This window comes from Pterocles gutturalis, unplaced genomic scaffold, assembly GCF_000699245.1.
Source record: "Pterocles gutturalis isolate BGI_N339 unplaced genomic scaffold, ASM69924v1 scaffold51101, whole genome shotgun sequence".
In the NCBI taxonomy this organism is placed as follows: Eukaryota; Metazoa; Chordata; class Aves; order Pterocliformes; family Pteroclidae; genus Pterocles; species Pterocles gutturalis.
The window spans coordinates 1-14302 of NW_010107355.1; the positions used below are offsets into that span (position 1 = coordinate 1).

Here is a 14302-nt window from a genome sequence, read left to right on the forward strand (position 1 = left end):
ATATATATATATATATACACACACACTACCTCTCATTAAATAGTTTAAACAAGTCCTTAGAATAAGTCCCACACAGCCCTTCTCAACTGAAAACACTTTGAGCCCAGTACAAGGGAAGGTAAGAAAACATGAATCTTCCAACATTCCTCATTGCAGATCACTATCTTCAATGAATGGAAAACATTCAGAAGTTTACAAGATTCCACTCCAAACACACCAGAAGTTAATGCAGACAGACCCAAAGAACAGCAGTGGTGTCTATTGCTGTGACTCACAGTTTGTCAAAGCCAGCTTAATCTACACAGGAGAAAGTCAAATGAACTCTCCTCTTGTAACAGTTTTAAACATCTTCAAAACTTCTCCAGAGTTCCAACTAGACATTCCCAGAACGTAATGCAACATAAGATAAGCTTTACTAGTGGTTAAGAGCACATTTCACAGACGTTAGTGTTGCCATATTTAAGATGCAGCATGCACAACAAAACATCAATATAACTTGCAGTATCCCTTTTCTCAATTTCACACTATTTTATGAGCGTATTTTCTCTTATTAATAAATGCTGATACATAGCACTCACAATGCTGCGTGTATAGCATATCTTGAACACAGACTGCAACAGAATGCATTTTTAAAAACCTTTTTAATTGCCCAGAGCACTGCATTAGCAGATTGATCATACGCAAAGCAGCTCTGGAACATAACAGGGTTAGTTGTTTCCTCCAGTCATTAAAAAAATGTATCTTCAGTATTCATTTATAAACTAAACACTGTGACTATTTGAATCCTGAAGGCTTTTCCTTCAGAAAAAGTGTGATTTGATGACAGTGATACAGTTCAATAAGCATTCTCTCAGAGTAATAAGCAGCTAATGTAATAAAGTAAAATTAAAGAGTTGAATTTTCTCATTGGATTAAAATTGAGAAACCGAGTTGGTTGGTTCCTGATAGCCCACACAGAGTACTCCTACATCAAAATATAATTTAACTAGAAGTTAATTCAGTATCTTTTCAAAATTATTGCATAAGCATTTACAAAGTCAAGAAACAATGTATTAGTACATGTTCAAATACTGAGATGAGTTTACTATTAAGAACAAAAGCTGGATCAATACAAGCTTAATCATTAGATCAATGTTTACTTATTTTTAAAAAAGGGATAGTGCATCTCTAACACATATGTAGCCTTGAATAAATACAAACCCTGATAAAAAGAAAGCAGCATGCCAGATATCTCTGAAGACAGCGCCAATACTGCAAGAGGTGCTTGTACCGTAGCTCTGCACTGTTCCCTCCTGTGTGTTATCTGTGGTACTAGAGCCATCTCCTTCCCTATGTACTTCCAAATGTGCTGCTTTCCTTAATTTCCTTCATCAGAAGAGATTAAAATTGGAAGGTAGCTTTATAAGTGCAATCTACTACTTCTGTAACATGTTCAGCAGTTTAAGCATGCAAAAAACAAGAAACATCTCAAAATATTTTGCTAAAGCTTTATCATGTCAACTTAATAGACTCCATTTAATAAAACTAAGCATAACACTTATTCATTATCATAACACTTAAACTCAAAATACATTTAATCTCATCATCAAAGGCTTAGACCTGCAAAAGTCACTACTGCAGGCTTTCCCATTTTAATGGGACAATTTACTGTAGCAAACCATACTCAGTGAAGTGTTGGAAGACATAAGTTCTACGCTTCCAATAGCATCTCCTTTAATGTACGTTTCCCACAGAGATCATTAGTCAGTATTACAGAGTTCTAAAACCAAATCTGCAGTAATATAAATACTGTCATTCCACCACTATTCAGATACAAACTGTTTTGAGGCAAAATGTCAGATTCAATGCATTAAAATTCAAATAAAACAATGCATAAATTAGTAAATGCATAAAAGTTAAAGAGCACCAATTAAGCACTCATTATAAAGTTTCAGATAAAAAAACAGAACACCAATTTCTCATCTCTTGCAAAGCAGATACTGTAAACCCCTACATTTTTTCATGCACGTTCTTCAGAATAGTTTAACAATCCTAAATGATAACAGAGTACTTTAACACAGACGATACCTTCTTCTTTTACCCCCTGTGCTGGGAGGTGGCTTAGGAGTTCGTGTTGAAACAATCTGACAATGCACAGTTCCAAGTAGCAACATTAGCCATATTGGCCCAATTACTTCAGTCAGAGGTATATTATGTGGGCTCTGGGCTGTATAGAATAACACTACAGCAGCAACTGGAAAAGAAGGGAAATTAAGTTGAGTTCAACATTTGAAATGTCTGAAACGGCCAACTCATTATATGGCTTTTGTCAAAAAGAGAAACAGTCAGATGTAGCCCTCCACCTTCATTTTAAACCAACCCACGTAATTCCGAGAGGAAGGAATTATAATTGCAATGAAATAGGCAATAATAAAGAGTTAAACAGTTGCCTACTGTCTTAACATCCATCTCTTCTTTTAAACTTGTGGTATTACAGCTGTTTCTCAAAAAAAGGCAGCAGACTGAAATAAGGGGCGGGGGGGAACACTTTGGGAAGCTAGATCTGTCATGAAACAAGTTTAAGGTGAAACTTCAGTAGGACTCAAAAACAAAAAGCAACTGTCATCCTTAAAGCAACCCAAATAAATTAAATTCTGTATCACCTAAAAAGATGCAGCACAATCCAACAAGGAAGGTGAATGTAGGACTCATCAAACAAAGAGCACATTGTCCAGACAGGCTGAAGTCTCTCCATCCTTGAGATATTCAAATGTTGACTGGACACGGCCCTGAGTAATCTGTTCTAGCTGACCCTGCTTTGAGCAGGGATTCAGACTAGACAAGCTCCAGAGGTCCCTGCCAACCTCAACTAGCCTGTGATTCTGTGGAACCACACTTCAACACTGTAAAGACCAACGGACTTGAGACAGAAACTCTTTATATTCTCTAGCAGAATGCATTTTAAACTCCATATTCTAGTCAAAGGACAAAATTGTCCATATGGATGGACAGACATGCGTAAGTGCAACCCTGCATACATTTCATATATCCTTGTGTGTATATTGTCTAGTGATGAGGAAAGATCAAAGACAAACCATGTAAACTACGAAGCAGTCCAGCTGAAGTGACCAGGACTCCAACTAGCACTTGTGGTTGGAAAAGGGGCAGCTTCCAATTCCATAGATAACTGTTAATTTTGTAACTCTATAACCATCTTTTCATATAAAGCCAACACCCACACAGATCTTGCTCCTGTACCAAGAGCCCAACAACTTCTACAACCTCAAAATGTCTCTACAGGCTTCAGGTCAATCTAAACACACTGAACAGGCATGGGGCAGACGGAAAAGGCAACCCCTCTCTTTTCTCTGCGTATTGTATGTTCTTGTTGCTCTGCCTCTGTGGCTTGAAATGCTGTGTTCTGCACCTCAGCTGAGAGAAGCTACCAAGAAAAAAAACAGAATCCAAGAAACAACTCAGAAACAGAACAGGGGACTAATTCTCTGTGCTTAACATCTGCAGATCCCATGAGCACGTGAAAGTCTTAGTGGTACAAGAACTTAAACCTGCTCCTAGCACAAGAAATAGATAGTACAAGTTTGCTTTCATCAGTTCTTTACTAAAATTAATTGAAAAAAATACAGCCACATGCAAATTTATGTGCCACATTCAAACACCTAAAATATATCACATGAAGCCACACCTAACACAGCAGATACCTGGATGCGATGTTTTCCACTAAAAAGAGATTAGACCTGTTTTTCATTAAATAACGTTTATCAAGATAACCAGTATTAGAAACATGATGAATGTACAAAACAATTGAATTATTTTTGATTGTGGTAATCTACGTCTAATTTTCCATCAGTCTTTTTCCCAAATTCAAGCACAGAAGTCTTACGTAGAAGACATAAGGTATCATTTATTACATGCGGACTAAGTTTTTACCATGAGATTTCTCAGAAAGACAGTATGCATCAATCAGAAATCCAACTTCTTAAAAAATAAACAAAAAAGGTACAGATAGTAAAAGGCACAAATAATATTACCTCTTTCAAATGAGCGTATTTGTGTTTCAACTAGCTTCGTAAGGTATAAAGTGTAAGTAAGTAGCGAATTTTGATTTCTACCATACAATTTGGATAAACATATACTTCTGAGAACACAAAGCTCCACAGATCCATGTGAAATGATTTGCAGGGGTAGGTCTCCACAAAATAATTTCAAACACTATAAGATTTCCTCTGCTACTTAGAAAACATTTAGCAAAGCAGAGTAATTAAAAAGTAAACATCTCCTTACAGAAGTTAAAAATCCATAAATTGCACATTCCTACCATGAAGTTTCACACAGATTTAAGAAAATACTACCAATCTCCTGATCTTTTCAGTAGGATTGGAGGGAAATCCAAGAACTTGTTTCTGCACAGTCTGCCAATACACTGTAGTTCAGATTATCCTAGAATTGCTCCTACCAGTACCGAGGTCTTGGAATAGAATTTCTCACACCACTTTTAATTATTTCTTTACTTATTTATAGTATCTGGACTTCTACTTTTCTAAATTGCAGTGGTTTATTTTGTGAAAAAGACACAAATGAAATTATATCATATAGAGAAAAAAGCTGTATCAAAGAAAGCAACTGTACGTTTCAAAGACCAACAAACATTTATTTTTATAGCAGTTAAAGCTTTGAAATATTTGTATTACCAAGTTTAAAAACACATACATACATATATATGTATCCTACCACAATAAACAATCATTATGTCACTATTAAGGTTTCTTGTTTCATACTTAAGAAACATACAATAGAGATACACACTGTAATTTCACCCTAAATTTTCCTATTACAATATAGAAACACTTTTAAAGCAAAAATGAGGTAATGCTATAAACTAAATGGATATGGAGTCAGGAAGAAAAAGGTTTTACTTCTACCTTAATTCATCAGCCTGTTCCATGACCTTGGGAAAAAACATTTCTCTGTAGTTCTCTTATCACACATTTTGCTAATACTTTACACTAAAGGAAACCAATGCAAATAAAATCTGGACTTTAAATCTACAGCCAAGAAAATAATTCTTTTCTGTAGACTTACATAAATGCTAGCAAGTATCCTGCTAAATCTAATCAATTTCAAAGCAATAATTCCAAGTAATGCAGTTCATAAATCTATAGAAAATACTTCATAATTAAACAATATCATTTAACTAAATACATAGACAAAATAAAGTCAAACCACTTTACAACAGTGCCAGTGATAATCTGTAATGATCACAGAAATTTCAAGCTACAACAGAAAATTCATATTCAGGGCAGAAATACAGCCACTGGAATTTAAAATGATTTGTTGTTAAGTTTTCGTAATAGATTATGGATGTTTTGGTGCTGCCTTATTTTTGTACAAAATTAATAACTGAGCACACCTTCTGAGTAAAATATAAGCAAAACTTACATAGCAGTGCTAGAAGGAGAGGCTTGAGGGGGGGTGTTTTAAATAGTGTCCAATAAAAGATTTTGCAATTTGATTTCATTTCCACGGACATTGTAAGTCTTTCAATTTATTTAAAAAACCATCCAAAACTCTAGAGTTAATTCAACACAATTTAAATGACAACTGTTTCAAAGAGTCGGATTATAGTGCAATATGCAATGCTGTTAGTTCTTTTCCACTATTTGTTAACTCACAACCTCAGAAATGTCTAAAGTATTTTGTCATATTATAGACTACATGGATTACAGACATGATCCATTCCAACCACATCTTTAGTAAATCCCAAGAAATCTGAAGGAAAATAAGTTAATTACAAGATAGCTCTGTAATCAATGTCCTTAAAAAAAAAAAAATCTTGCTTGCACTCAGAATCTGCATTGTCTTACTGTTTTGCTGCTTTTAGAGTCTTATGAGGGCTCCACAAATTAAGTATGGGTATATTTTTAAAATAAATTTAAGAATGGGAACATAAAAAATTATTATAATGGTGTTTCTCAGAATAAGCCACCTACGAACACGTTAACAAACGAACTATAACTTATGCATTTTACTACCTGTATTACTATAAATGGGATTAAAATTATTAACACTATAGGATCACTTCCCATAGAATACACAAATGCTAACACACACAACAATACTTCTTAAGCACCTATCTCAGAAATGGGGATAAGGAGAAGTTTTGACAGGAGACCACATGAGTATTTGTCTATATTTCAAGTTTTAGGGCACTGGCACTGTGAAGTTCATTTTATAGCTGCTAACACCATCACACAAGAGGCCCTGTCATCTTTTTTTTTTTTTAAACTCAATTTCTTGTTTTAAATACAATTTCCAAATGATGTAGTGATTCACAAATGCAAGGACAGATGGCAAAATTGAAAAAGTAATATTGTATTTTAATTGGATTTCAGCAGAAAACTTATCAGTCATTTAGCTTCTCAGGGTTTTTATATTGCTCCCAACTTTCATTAACCTTCTGTTCCATTTCTGTCGTAAATGCTTCTGACACACTTATTCTTTTGGTGACTTTCACACTGTTAGATACTGATTCACTATGTTACATTCTTCCCTTTCTAGTTTTCCTCTTATAAATTGCATATAATTAAGAGAAGCACGAAGTCAGATTACTAGAACTCAAGACTGAGCATCCCAAAAGCTGTGAATTGCCTTCTGTTCATTAACAGTCACTCAAAAGTCCTTCTATAATCTAGAAAATATAAAATTAAGATGCATAGTCTCCTCATTGCAATGGAAAAAAGAGCAGAAGCACATAGGACAGTAAACCCCATCTGCCAGTCATTTAGGAGCACTGCTGAGGTCTGACCAAAGTATAAGCCCAAAGTTTACTGCCTCTGATGTGACAAAATAACACATGGAAGGACAACTGGAAGCTGGACAAACAGATCAGCCTACCAGACTGCATAAGCAACATGCACCTTGTGGTTTGGCCTTGCTTGTTTCTTGATCAGAGCTCTTGATCTGCACCAGTACCAGAAAGACCAAAAGGCCAAGACAAAATACACTGCCTAAACCAAAGGTTCCTTTGATATTGCTCAGTCCTGAACTAAATTAGATAGTCCTGGAAACCTAAATTGTATACAGAGATGAGAAACTAATGTGTGCTAAATGCTGAAGAGAGCCTGTGAGGAAATCCTGAAATTTTTAGTATGCCTCCCTTACACATGTAAAAGAAATACTAACCAAAAGATACATGCTTGAGACTGTGTCATTCCAATATTTCAGAAAATACTGGAACGAACCTTAACAGCATAAAGTGAACCAAGAAACATACAGCAGCTTCCATAAGGTTAAAACAAGGCATTCAGTTGAAGATGATCCTTTAATCCAACTCTACCTTGAAGAAGGTAAAGAACCAGCAGCCAGAAAAAGATGACTCTTGATGTCACTTGCAGCCACCAGCTGTAGAAGAATGGAAAGAAAACAACTCTCACAATTCCTTTGCGGGTCAGAGATGTCCAAGGACTTTCAGGTTTTGCTTTAGCAAAAGCAGATCCTTTAAAAAAATAAAAGAAATTTCAATATATTTAATTGCTAATGGCTAATAATAACTTTTGTTGTTCAACAGCAGAGAAGTTAAGATAGTTATTTAAAGTAGCAGTGATTAAACATAATAATTTGAATAAATCTCATACTTCCACCATTTCACTATCTCCTCAATCTAAAATCTGCATAAATTGTTGGTGCCCTCTTGACTGCTATTATCAGGAACTCCTACAAATACCTAGATTTTGAAATGTGTGAATAATAAAACACTGCTATTTCTTACTATGTCAAAATTATTTTAAAACAAATTATTAAAAATTATTCTGTTTCACTGAGGTATCAGAAACTCGATACGAAGCAACAGGAAGTCATATGGAAACTCCACATGCCTGCGCAAACACAGCAGAGCCCTTCCCAGACACTACAAAGGGATTTAAAACATCAACATCTGTGAATTGCTCCAGCCATGTCATTCACGAAAATGCAATGAAGCTGAGAGGTGCAGAGGACTATCTGTTCAATGGGGAACAGGGAAGCCACCCAAAGAATAATTTATCATTATCTCTCCTTCTACACCCTTTTTCACCTCACTCATTCAAGTGTCCTTTCTCTCTCATATACCTCTGTTTCTTTTTCTTGCAAACGCCCACTTCTCTGGCAGCTAGAAAACTGTGTAACATTTACTTAAGGGGGGTGTGACTTAAATTATGCCGAGGTTACTGCTTGTAAAGGGCAACTACCGCGTGCTGCTACGCCATCTCCACCTTGTTGACAAGCAGAACTGGCATTTCTGAGTTCTGTGCTGGCACAGGTAAAACACTACCAGTACTGGACCTAGGTTAATGCCAACTTAAACACCCATGCAGAGCAGTCATTTAAATGCTATTCATGTATATCACCATACTGAAGAGGCCTACAGCTGTTCCTTAATTCCTACATTTATTTTTCAGTTCTGTTTCTTTAAAGTTCAAATGGTATTTCACCTTGTTTCTTTCTCACACATTCCCATATTTAAAAAGTTATATCATCAGGTGATGTGATAAAAGGTCATCTGCACACCCACAGAGGAGCTCAAAGAGCAAACAGCAGGAGTGGGAGCCCAAATAATACCCTGCTGGGTTCTTCTAGACCCATCCCTGGAGCCATCAGCCCATGGAAGGTCCAAGCAAGCAGGCCCAGAGCAGGACAGAAGCACAAGAGCAGGCAGGAATCCAAACTAAGGAATGCCTTGACCAGGCCCCTCCCTAGGCTGTGTCCCAGCAGAGCCATCAGCCCCCTTGTCCAGCTGTGAAATTACCACCATGAGCCATCGGGAGCAGCTCTCCAGATCCCCTTCCAGAGGAAAGGGGGTTGCTGCCCAGGGACATGGGACTCATTAGGGGATTGAGAGGAGGAGGAGCTCAAATTGCACAGGACTTCATGTGGGACCTTTAGAGAAAAAAACAAGGGTGGGAGACAGGAGAGGTTTAGGTAATTTAGGGAGTGTGGGGAAGGTGTGGGGTAAGTGGATAAAAAGGACAGGTCATGTGTAAATAGCTGCTGCTCAGCACGCTGCCTGTCTGGCCCCGCCACATGCCCGGTGAGTGCTGCACGATCTTCTTATTAAAATCCTTTAACTCTCCCCTGGGCAGGGAGTGGTCTATTCTGTGTGCATGCATGCGAACAGGGGTCGAGTGCCAGCACCGGGAGGCAGACATCAGAGCACGAAGCCAGGGGGCCATGTGTCGGCAGTGCCAGCACCCCGAGCGAGCGCAGGCGTGCAAGCGCCAGCGAAGGCCAAGGCAGGCTAACTGGTGAGGGGTGAAGCGGCTGGGAGCAAGGGGGTGCGTGGGTCTCTCCAGGCCAGCTCTGGGTGTGAGGGTGCCTGTGCAGCCCTAAGGACGAGAGCACAGCCGGGTGCTTCAGGTTAATTTGAGACTGAACTCAAAGAGCACGACCTGGAACGGATTCAGGAGACTGTGCTGGCTGCTGGGCTCAGGGAAAAAAATGCTAAATAATATTTTCCCTAGCCTTCACAAGGCATGAGAGAAACCAAATAAAGATAAAAATAAATTAAGGCTAAATAAAGACATTTCAAAAAGTCTCATATCATCTGACCCTTTGTTGCAGTTTTGTTATTTAAAACGGGCAAGAAATATTCAAGGCCTATACAATTTTGCTCTCCAGAAATTTCAACATAACCTTTCTTCTAGATGTCAGAAGATTCAGAAGAATTCTGAATGCAGGACAAAAGGATTTTTTTGAACTAACAACTCCAAAACTTTGAGACATGACAACCCACCTGTTTCTTTTTTTCAAAATCTAAATCTATACAACAAAATATAAATAAAGTTATTAAGCCGTCAGTTTAATTTAAGGGTCATCGTTTAACTATTTCCTATTCATCTTCTTTAGAGAAGAGGTACATAAGGTTGATTTTTTTTTTAATACTTATTAATACAATCTTGTTACAAGACACAGGATGGCAGTTATTTTTATACTGAGAAATTTTATACTAAGAGGTAGCTCAGGACCTACCTCTTACAAGATCAACATCTATGAGGTCTGGTTTCACATGTCCTGTTTTCTTTGGTTTGTTTCTCAAACCCTGCAAGAGGCAAATACTATCAAAATACATTCATGCAGATGACAGACATCACAAAAGAAAATATTTCTATGTGGTCAGTAATTGTATTTAACCTACACTGCTATCGAAATTCAGACAAATATGTCAACCTCATAGATTTAAAGTACTATAAAATTAACATTCCAAGGAACAAGACACCATAAATGTCTTTTATACACTCTACAATCTAAACAAAACCCAACCAATTACTGACCCATTAGGTAACTTTTCAATCATAGTAAGGCACTGAGCACTCCTCTCCCATGGCTTGGGATTATGCAGACAGCATATGCACACACTTGCAAGAATTAGTAATACATGTATATTAGGTGTTCAGAACTCTTGCAACAAATTAACTTTCCTGAATCTCTTTTCTCCTTAGATGTCTAGTTAAACCTCACAAAATGCTTACATTACAACTCCTTAGCTCCAGACCTAGACAGTAAATCGTGTTGTAATGCAGGAGCCACTAATCAGCAAGGTCTAATGTCAGAAATCCAAATTCTAGAAAAGTATTGAATTTTTCTTAATAGTGAATACAGATTAGCCTGTTAAAAGGAGGGGAATAAACCCCCACACAACAGGAAAGCAGCAGGGAAAAAAAAAAAAAAAAGCAAGCTTACTTTGTCTTAAAGAAATGGCATCTTCCTTCACTGAAGAGCCAAACTATTTTGCAAAATTTTCAAGATTGTTTTTAATGCTATGTGATCCTGTACTCTCAAGCCTCAGACGCAGTTGTGAGTTTATTCTGACCCCTTTAGACTAGTATCTTCACCACATTAGTCAATAATGATTCCACAGAGTGCAATCCATACAAAGTAAAACATAATATTTCAAAAAATGTTTTGCATAGAAATGGAATTATGGTGGAAGTGGTTTAACTGTTTTCATTCAAAAAGCAGTAAATTCACTGGTGAACTGCAGATTTTCACCACTGTCATATTTCATCCACATGTAAAAACATTTATTACTTAAACATAAACATTAAACTCAGATGAAAGCAGAAAAATGAAATTATTATCAATGAAAGATCACTGAAATCTAGTAACGTTAACCTTCATAAGAACAGTACCAAGCAAATTGTCCAAATAGGTAGTGTAGTTCAAAATATTTCTCACATCTAAATTCAACTGGATTTATTTTTCATGCTGAAATAAAAAAAAAACCAAAAAAACACTTCACAACTAACTAGACATAGTCATCACTTGATGTGTCAGAAAAATTAAATTTTGCTTGAAAGAAAACAAAATTTGTACATAGAACTGAAACACAGACAGGACAAAATGTGCTCTGTGGATGAAAAATACAGAAAACCAGTTGTATTGTAGACTTAAGCACTGCAAAGAGCTTAATGTGCAAGATTTTTACAGAACAGCAGTCTTAAAACTGCAGTAATTTTATGTGGAATGAGAAAACAAGCCCGTAATTAGAACTGGAAATTATTATAATTCCAGAACCAGATATAGATTCTTGCAAAATCTTGCATAAGTGAGACACTGTTTCACAAAGAAGATCTAAAGCTTAAAAATAAAATGCTGAATTATATAATAATTTTAAAATGTATTACTGTTTATGGGCCACAAGATTTTTCTTGAAAGCCTAAATAAAGAGGTATGTGCCTCTTAGAAAAATAACCCCCTGGAAACACATGCACAATCCTAGGCAAAATTTACCACTGTGGCTAAAATTACGTTTTCACTTTAAAGAAAGAATTCTGAAAAAAAAAAAGTCATCAGTATAATTTGATGCATCTTTCATACAAAAAGAAATGGTGACATATTCTTCAAAAATTCCATTGGTCAAATCTCAAACACTTCCAGTGTTCATGGACTATATTGAATTGGTTCTTCTACTCTTTGCCACACGAAGTGAAAGAATTCCATTTAAGATGCAATTTCTTCAGTCTCTAAATGCACCACAAATATCTGTAATATATGTGGAGAACAGCAGTGTTTCAAACTAAAGTTAATTAAAAAAAATATATCCATAATGTTTCATACTGTTTGGGCCCATCCAGTTAGTTAATATAATTTCTATTGCAATTTCTCCAGTCTCTAAATGTTCTATGTGGAGAACAGCAGTGTTTCAAACTAAAGTTAATTAAAAAAAATATATCCATAATGTTTCATACTGTTTGGGCCCATCCAGTTAGTTAATATAATTTCTATTCAGCAAACATATTTCAGCTAACTAATACAAAAAATAAAAGTTTAAACAAAAATGCTTAAAAATACTTGCTACTGTAAAAATTCTTTTGCAGCAATTTTCAAATTAATAGATTCTATTATAGCTCTAACTAAACTGTAAATTTATAGTATCAGAAACAGATTTTCTACTAAAAAATACTAATTTTTTAGATTTTTAGTAAGGTTCATTTATAAACAGTACTGTAGTAGCTTTGAGATTAAGGTGTTAATGTGCAATACTGGAACTTAGCAGTCTGTTCCAGTGCTACCATTATTACACTAAACTCAGCCAACACAAAGTCATACAGACACCGTCATTAATGTGTTATTATCAGACTCCTGAAGCAGGGGGACAGACTCGCGGCTGTCCGTGCTGCTGGGGAAGGGGGCTGCGCGGTCAGCAAGACGGGGATTGACAGCACCGCCGAGAGTCAGGCATCAGGTTTAGAAGCACTTCTAAAAATACCATCAGCTCCAACTACAATGTTAATTTGTAGATTTTTGTACAGAAATTGGGGAACTCTGTAGTTCAGGTCAGTAATAGTTTCCATGTAATACAAACAAGCCCCCCCAGCACATTTGGTTCAACTGTTTAAGTAGAGGGGAGGAAAAAAAAAACACCCACCAGGAAACTGAAGCAATGTACAGTTCACTAATGCTAAGAATTAGCAATGCCTTGAAACTCATGCAGTAATAGCGTACTTCTTGTGTGCAGTATTTAAAGAAAAATAAGTTAATTGCAAGAAAATGTTAATTAAATTAACTTTAACATCATGGAGTATGACATAATATACAATCTATAAAACTATTACATATACGATTGATTTCTTTTTCTCCAAAACAATTAAGCAGCATGGCAGACATTGACGGCACTGTTAGTTAAACCAAAATGCAAAGAACACTGTTAAACTGCTTGTTCAGGGAAACAAAGCCTGAAGTACTTACCAGTCTAATAAACTGTACAAAACAATGACAGCATCATAAAGGAGGAAAAGTAAACTGCAGGTATAAGGTAACTAACTGAAAGTAAAGAGAGCTCAGATAACTCACATTAGAATTCATCACAAAGAAAAGTGAGAGACAGAGGTATTAAAACAACTAAGCCCTGACTTATGATAACTGTAAAGAAAAAAAAAATGTACTGACATACAGAAAGATGCAGCACTTTCAATGGTGCAGCGTTATTAATTATGTAAAATAAATAGAGTATAATATGCTGGTTACGTTTGGTTACACTCCAGAAGTCTGGTTTTACTTTACCAGTATTAAATACCACCACATACATTGTAAATTACACCAGCATACACAACCACACACAGCACCACTGATAACCAACCAAACGAAAAGAGCTTAAATGCTATAATATTCTTACCTTTATTTCTCTTTGCTCTACTGATTTTTCCCATATTTGTTGATCATACGCCCCAATCTAAAAAGAATACACACAAAAAAAATCTACATTAGGTTTTAAAAGACATTGATCAAACAAGACAATCTTTACAAGACGAGCATGAAGACAGCAGGTTATTTCCTTGGGGAGACTTATTTACAAAGAAATCTTTATCTCTTCCATTCCATCTTGGCTGGACCGTATCTAGCTAACCTGTAAACGAGTTGTGATAGAGGGGAGAGGCAAGCAGAGCCTCAGCCCCATCGCATGACTTGTGCAAGCCAGAGGACCAGGAACACTACACACCCTCCCGCCTCACGTTGGGATTCCAATCTCTGTACTGACAGAGAGCAGACCTCCAGCAGCAACACCGACACAGTCTTTCAGTTAAATTTAGAAAAAATACCATGCATTTATTTATTTTATTTATTTATTCTTTTTAAAATAATCTCCCTCTATTTTTCCCATTCCACCCACTTTCACAGTCACACTGACTTTAGCTTTATCTCTTAAGATTGCACAGCAACAATGCACATGGTCAGGCTGGTAATCAACTAGATTGCAGACCAGGAGAAACTCAAAGAATATCAGGAAACAGCACTTTTCCAACTGAAGCACTGATGAAATGATATTCCTAGT

The 14302-nt window shown here is 36.4% G+C and overlaps 1 protein-coding gene across 1 annotated transcript; it reads right to left on the minus strand.

Moving 5' to 3' along the window:
* Nucleotides 1-1200: 1200 nt before the first annotated feature.
* Nucleotides 1201-13702, minus strand: LOC104472399 (putative homeodomain transcription factor 2; the record flags this gene model as incomplete). Its single annotated transcript, XM_010088070.1, has 6 exons — nt 1201-1365; nt 2068-2233; nt 7334-7492; nt 10000-10069; nt 13219-13230; nt 13646-13702. Coding segments are annotated over 6 exons (629 nt in total), but the record flags the coding sequence as incomplete, so codon positions are not given.
* Nucleotides 13703-14302: the final 600 nt, after the last annotated feature.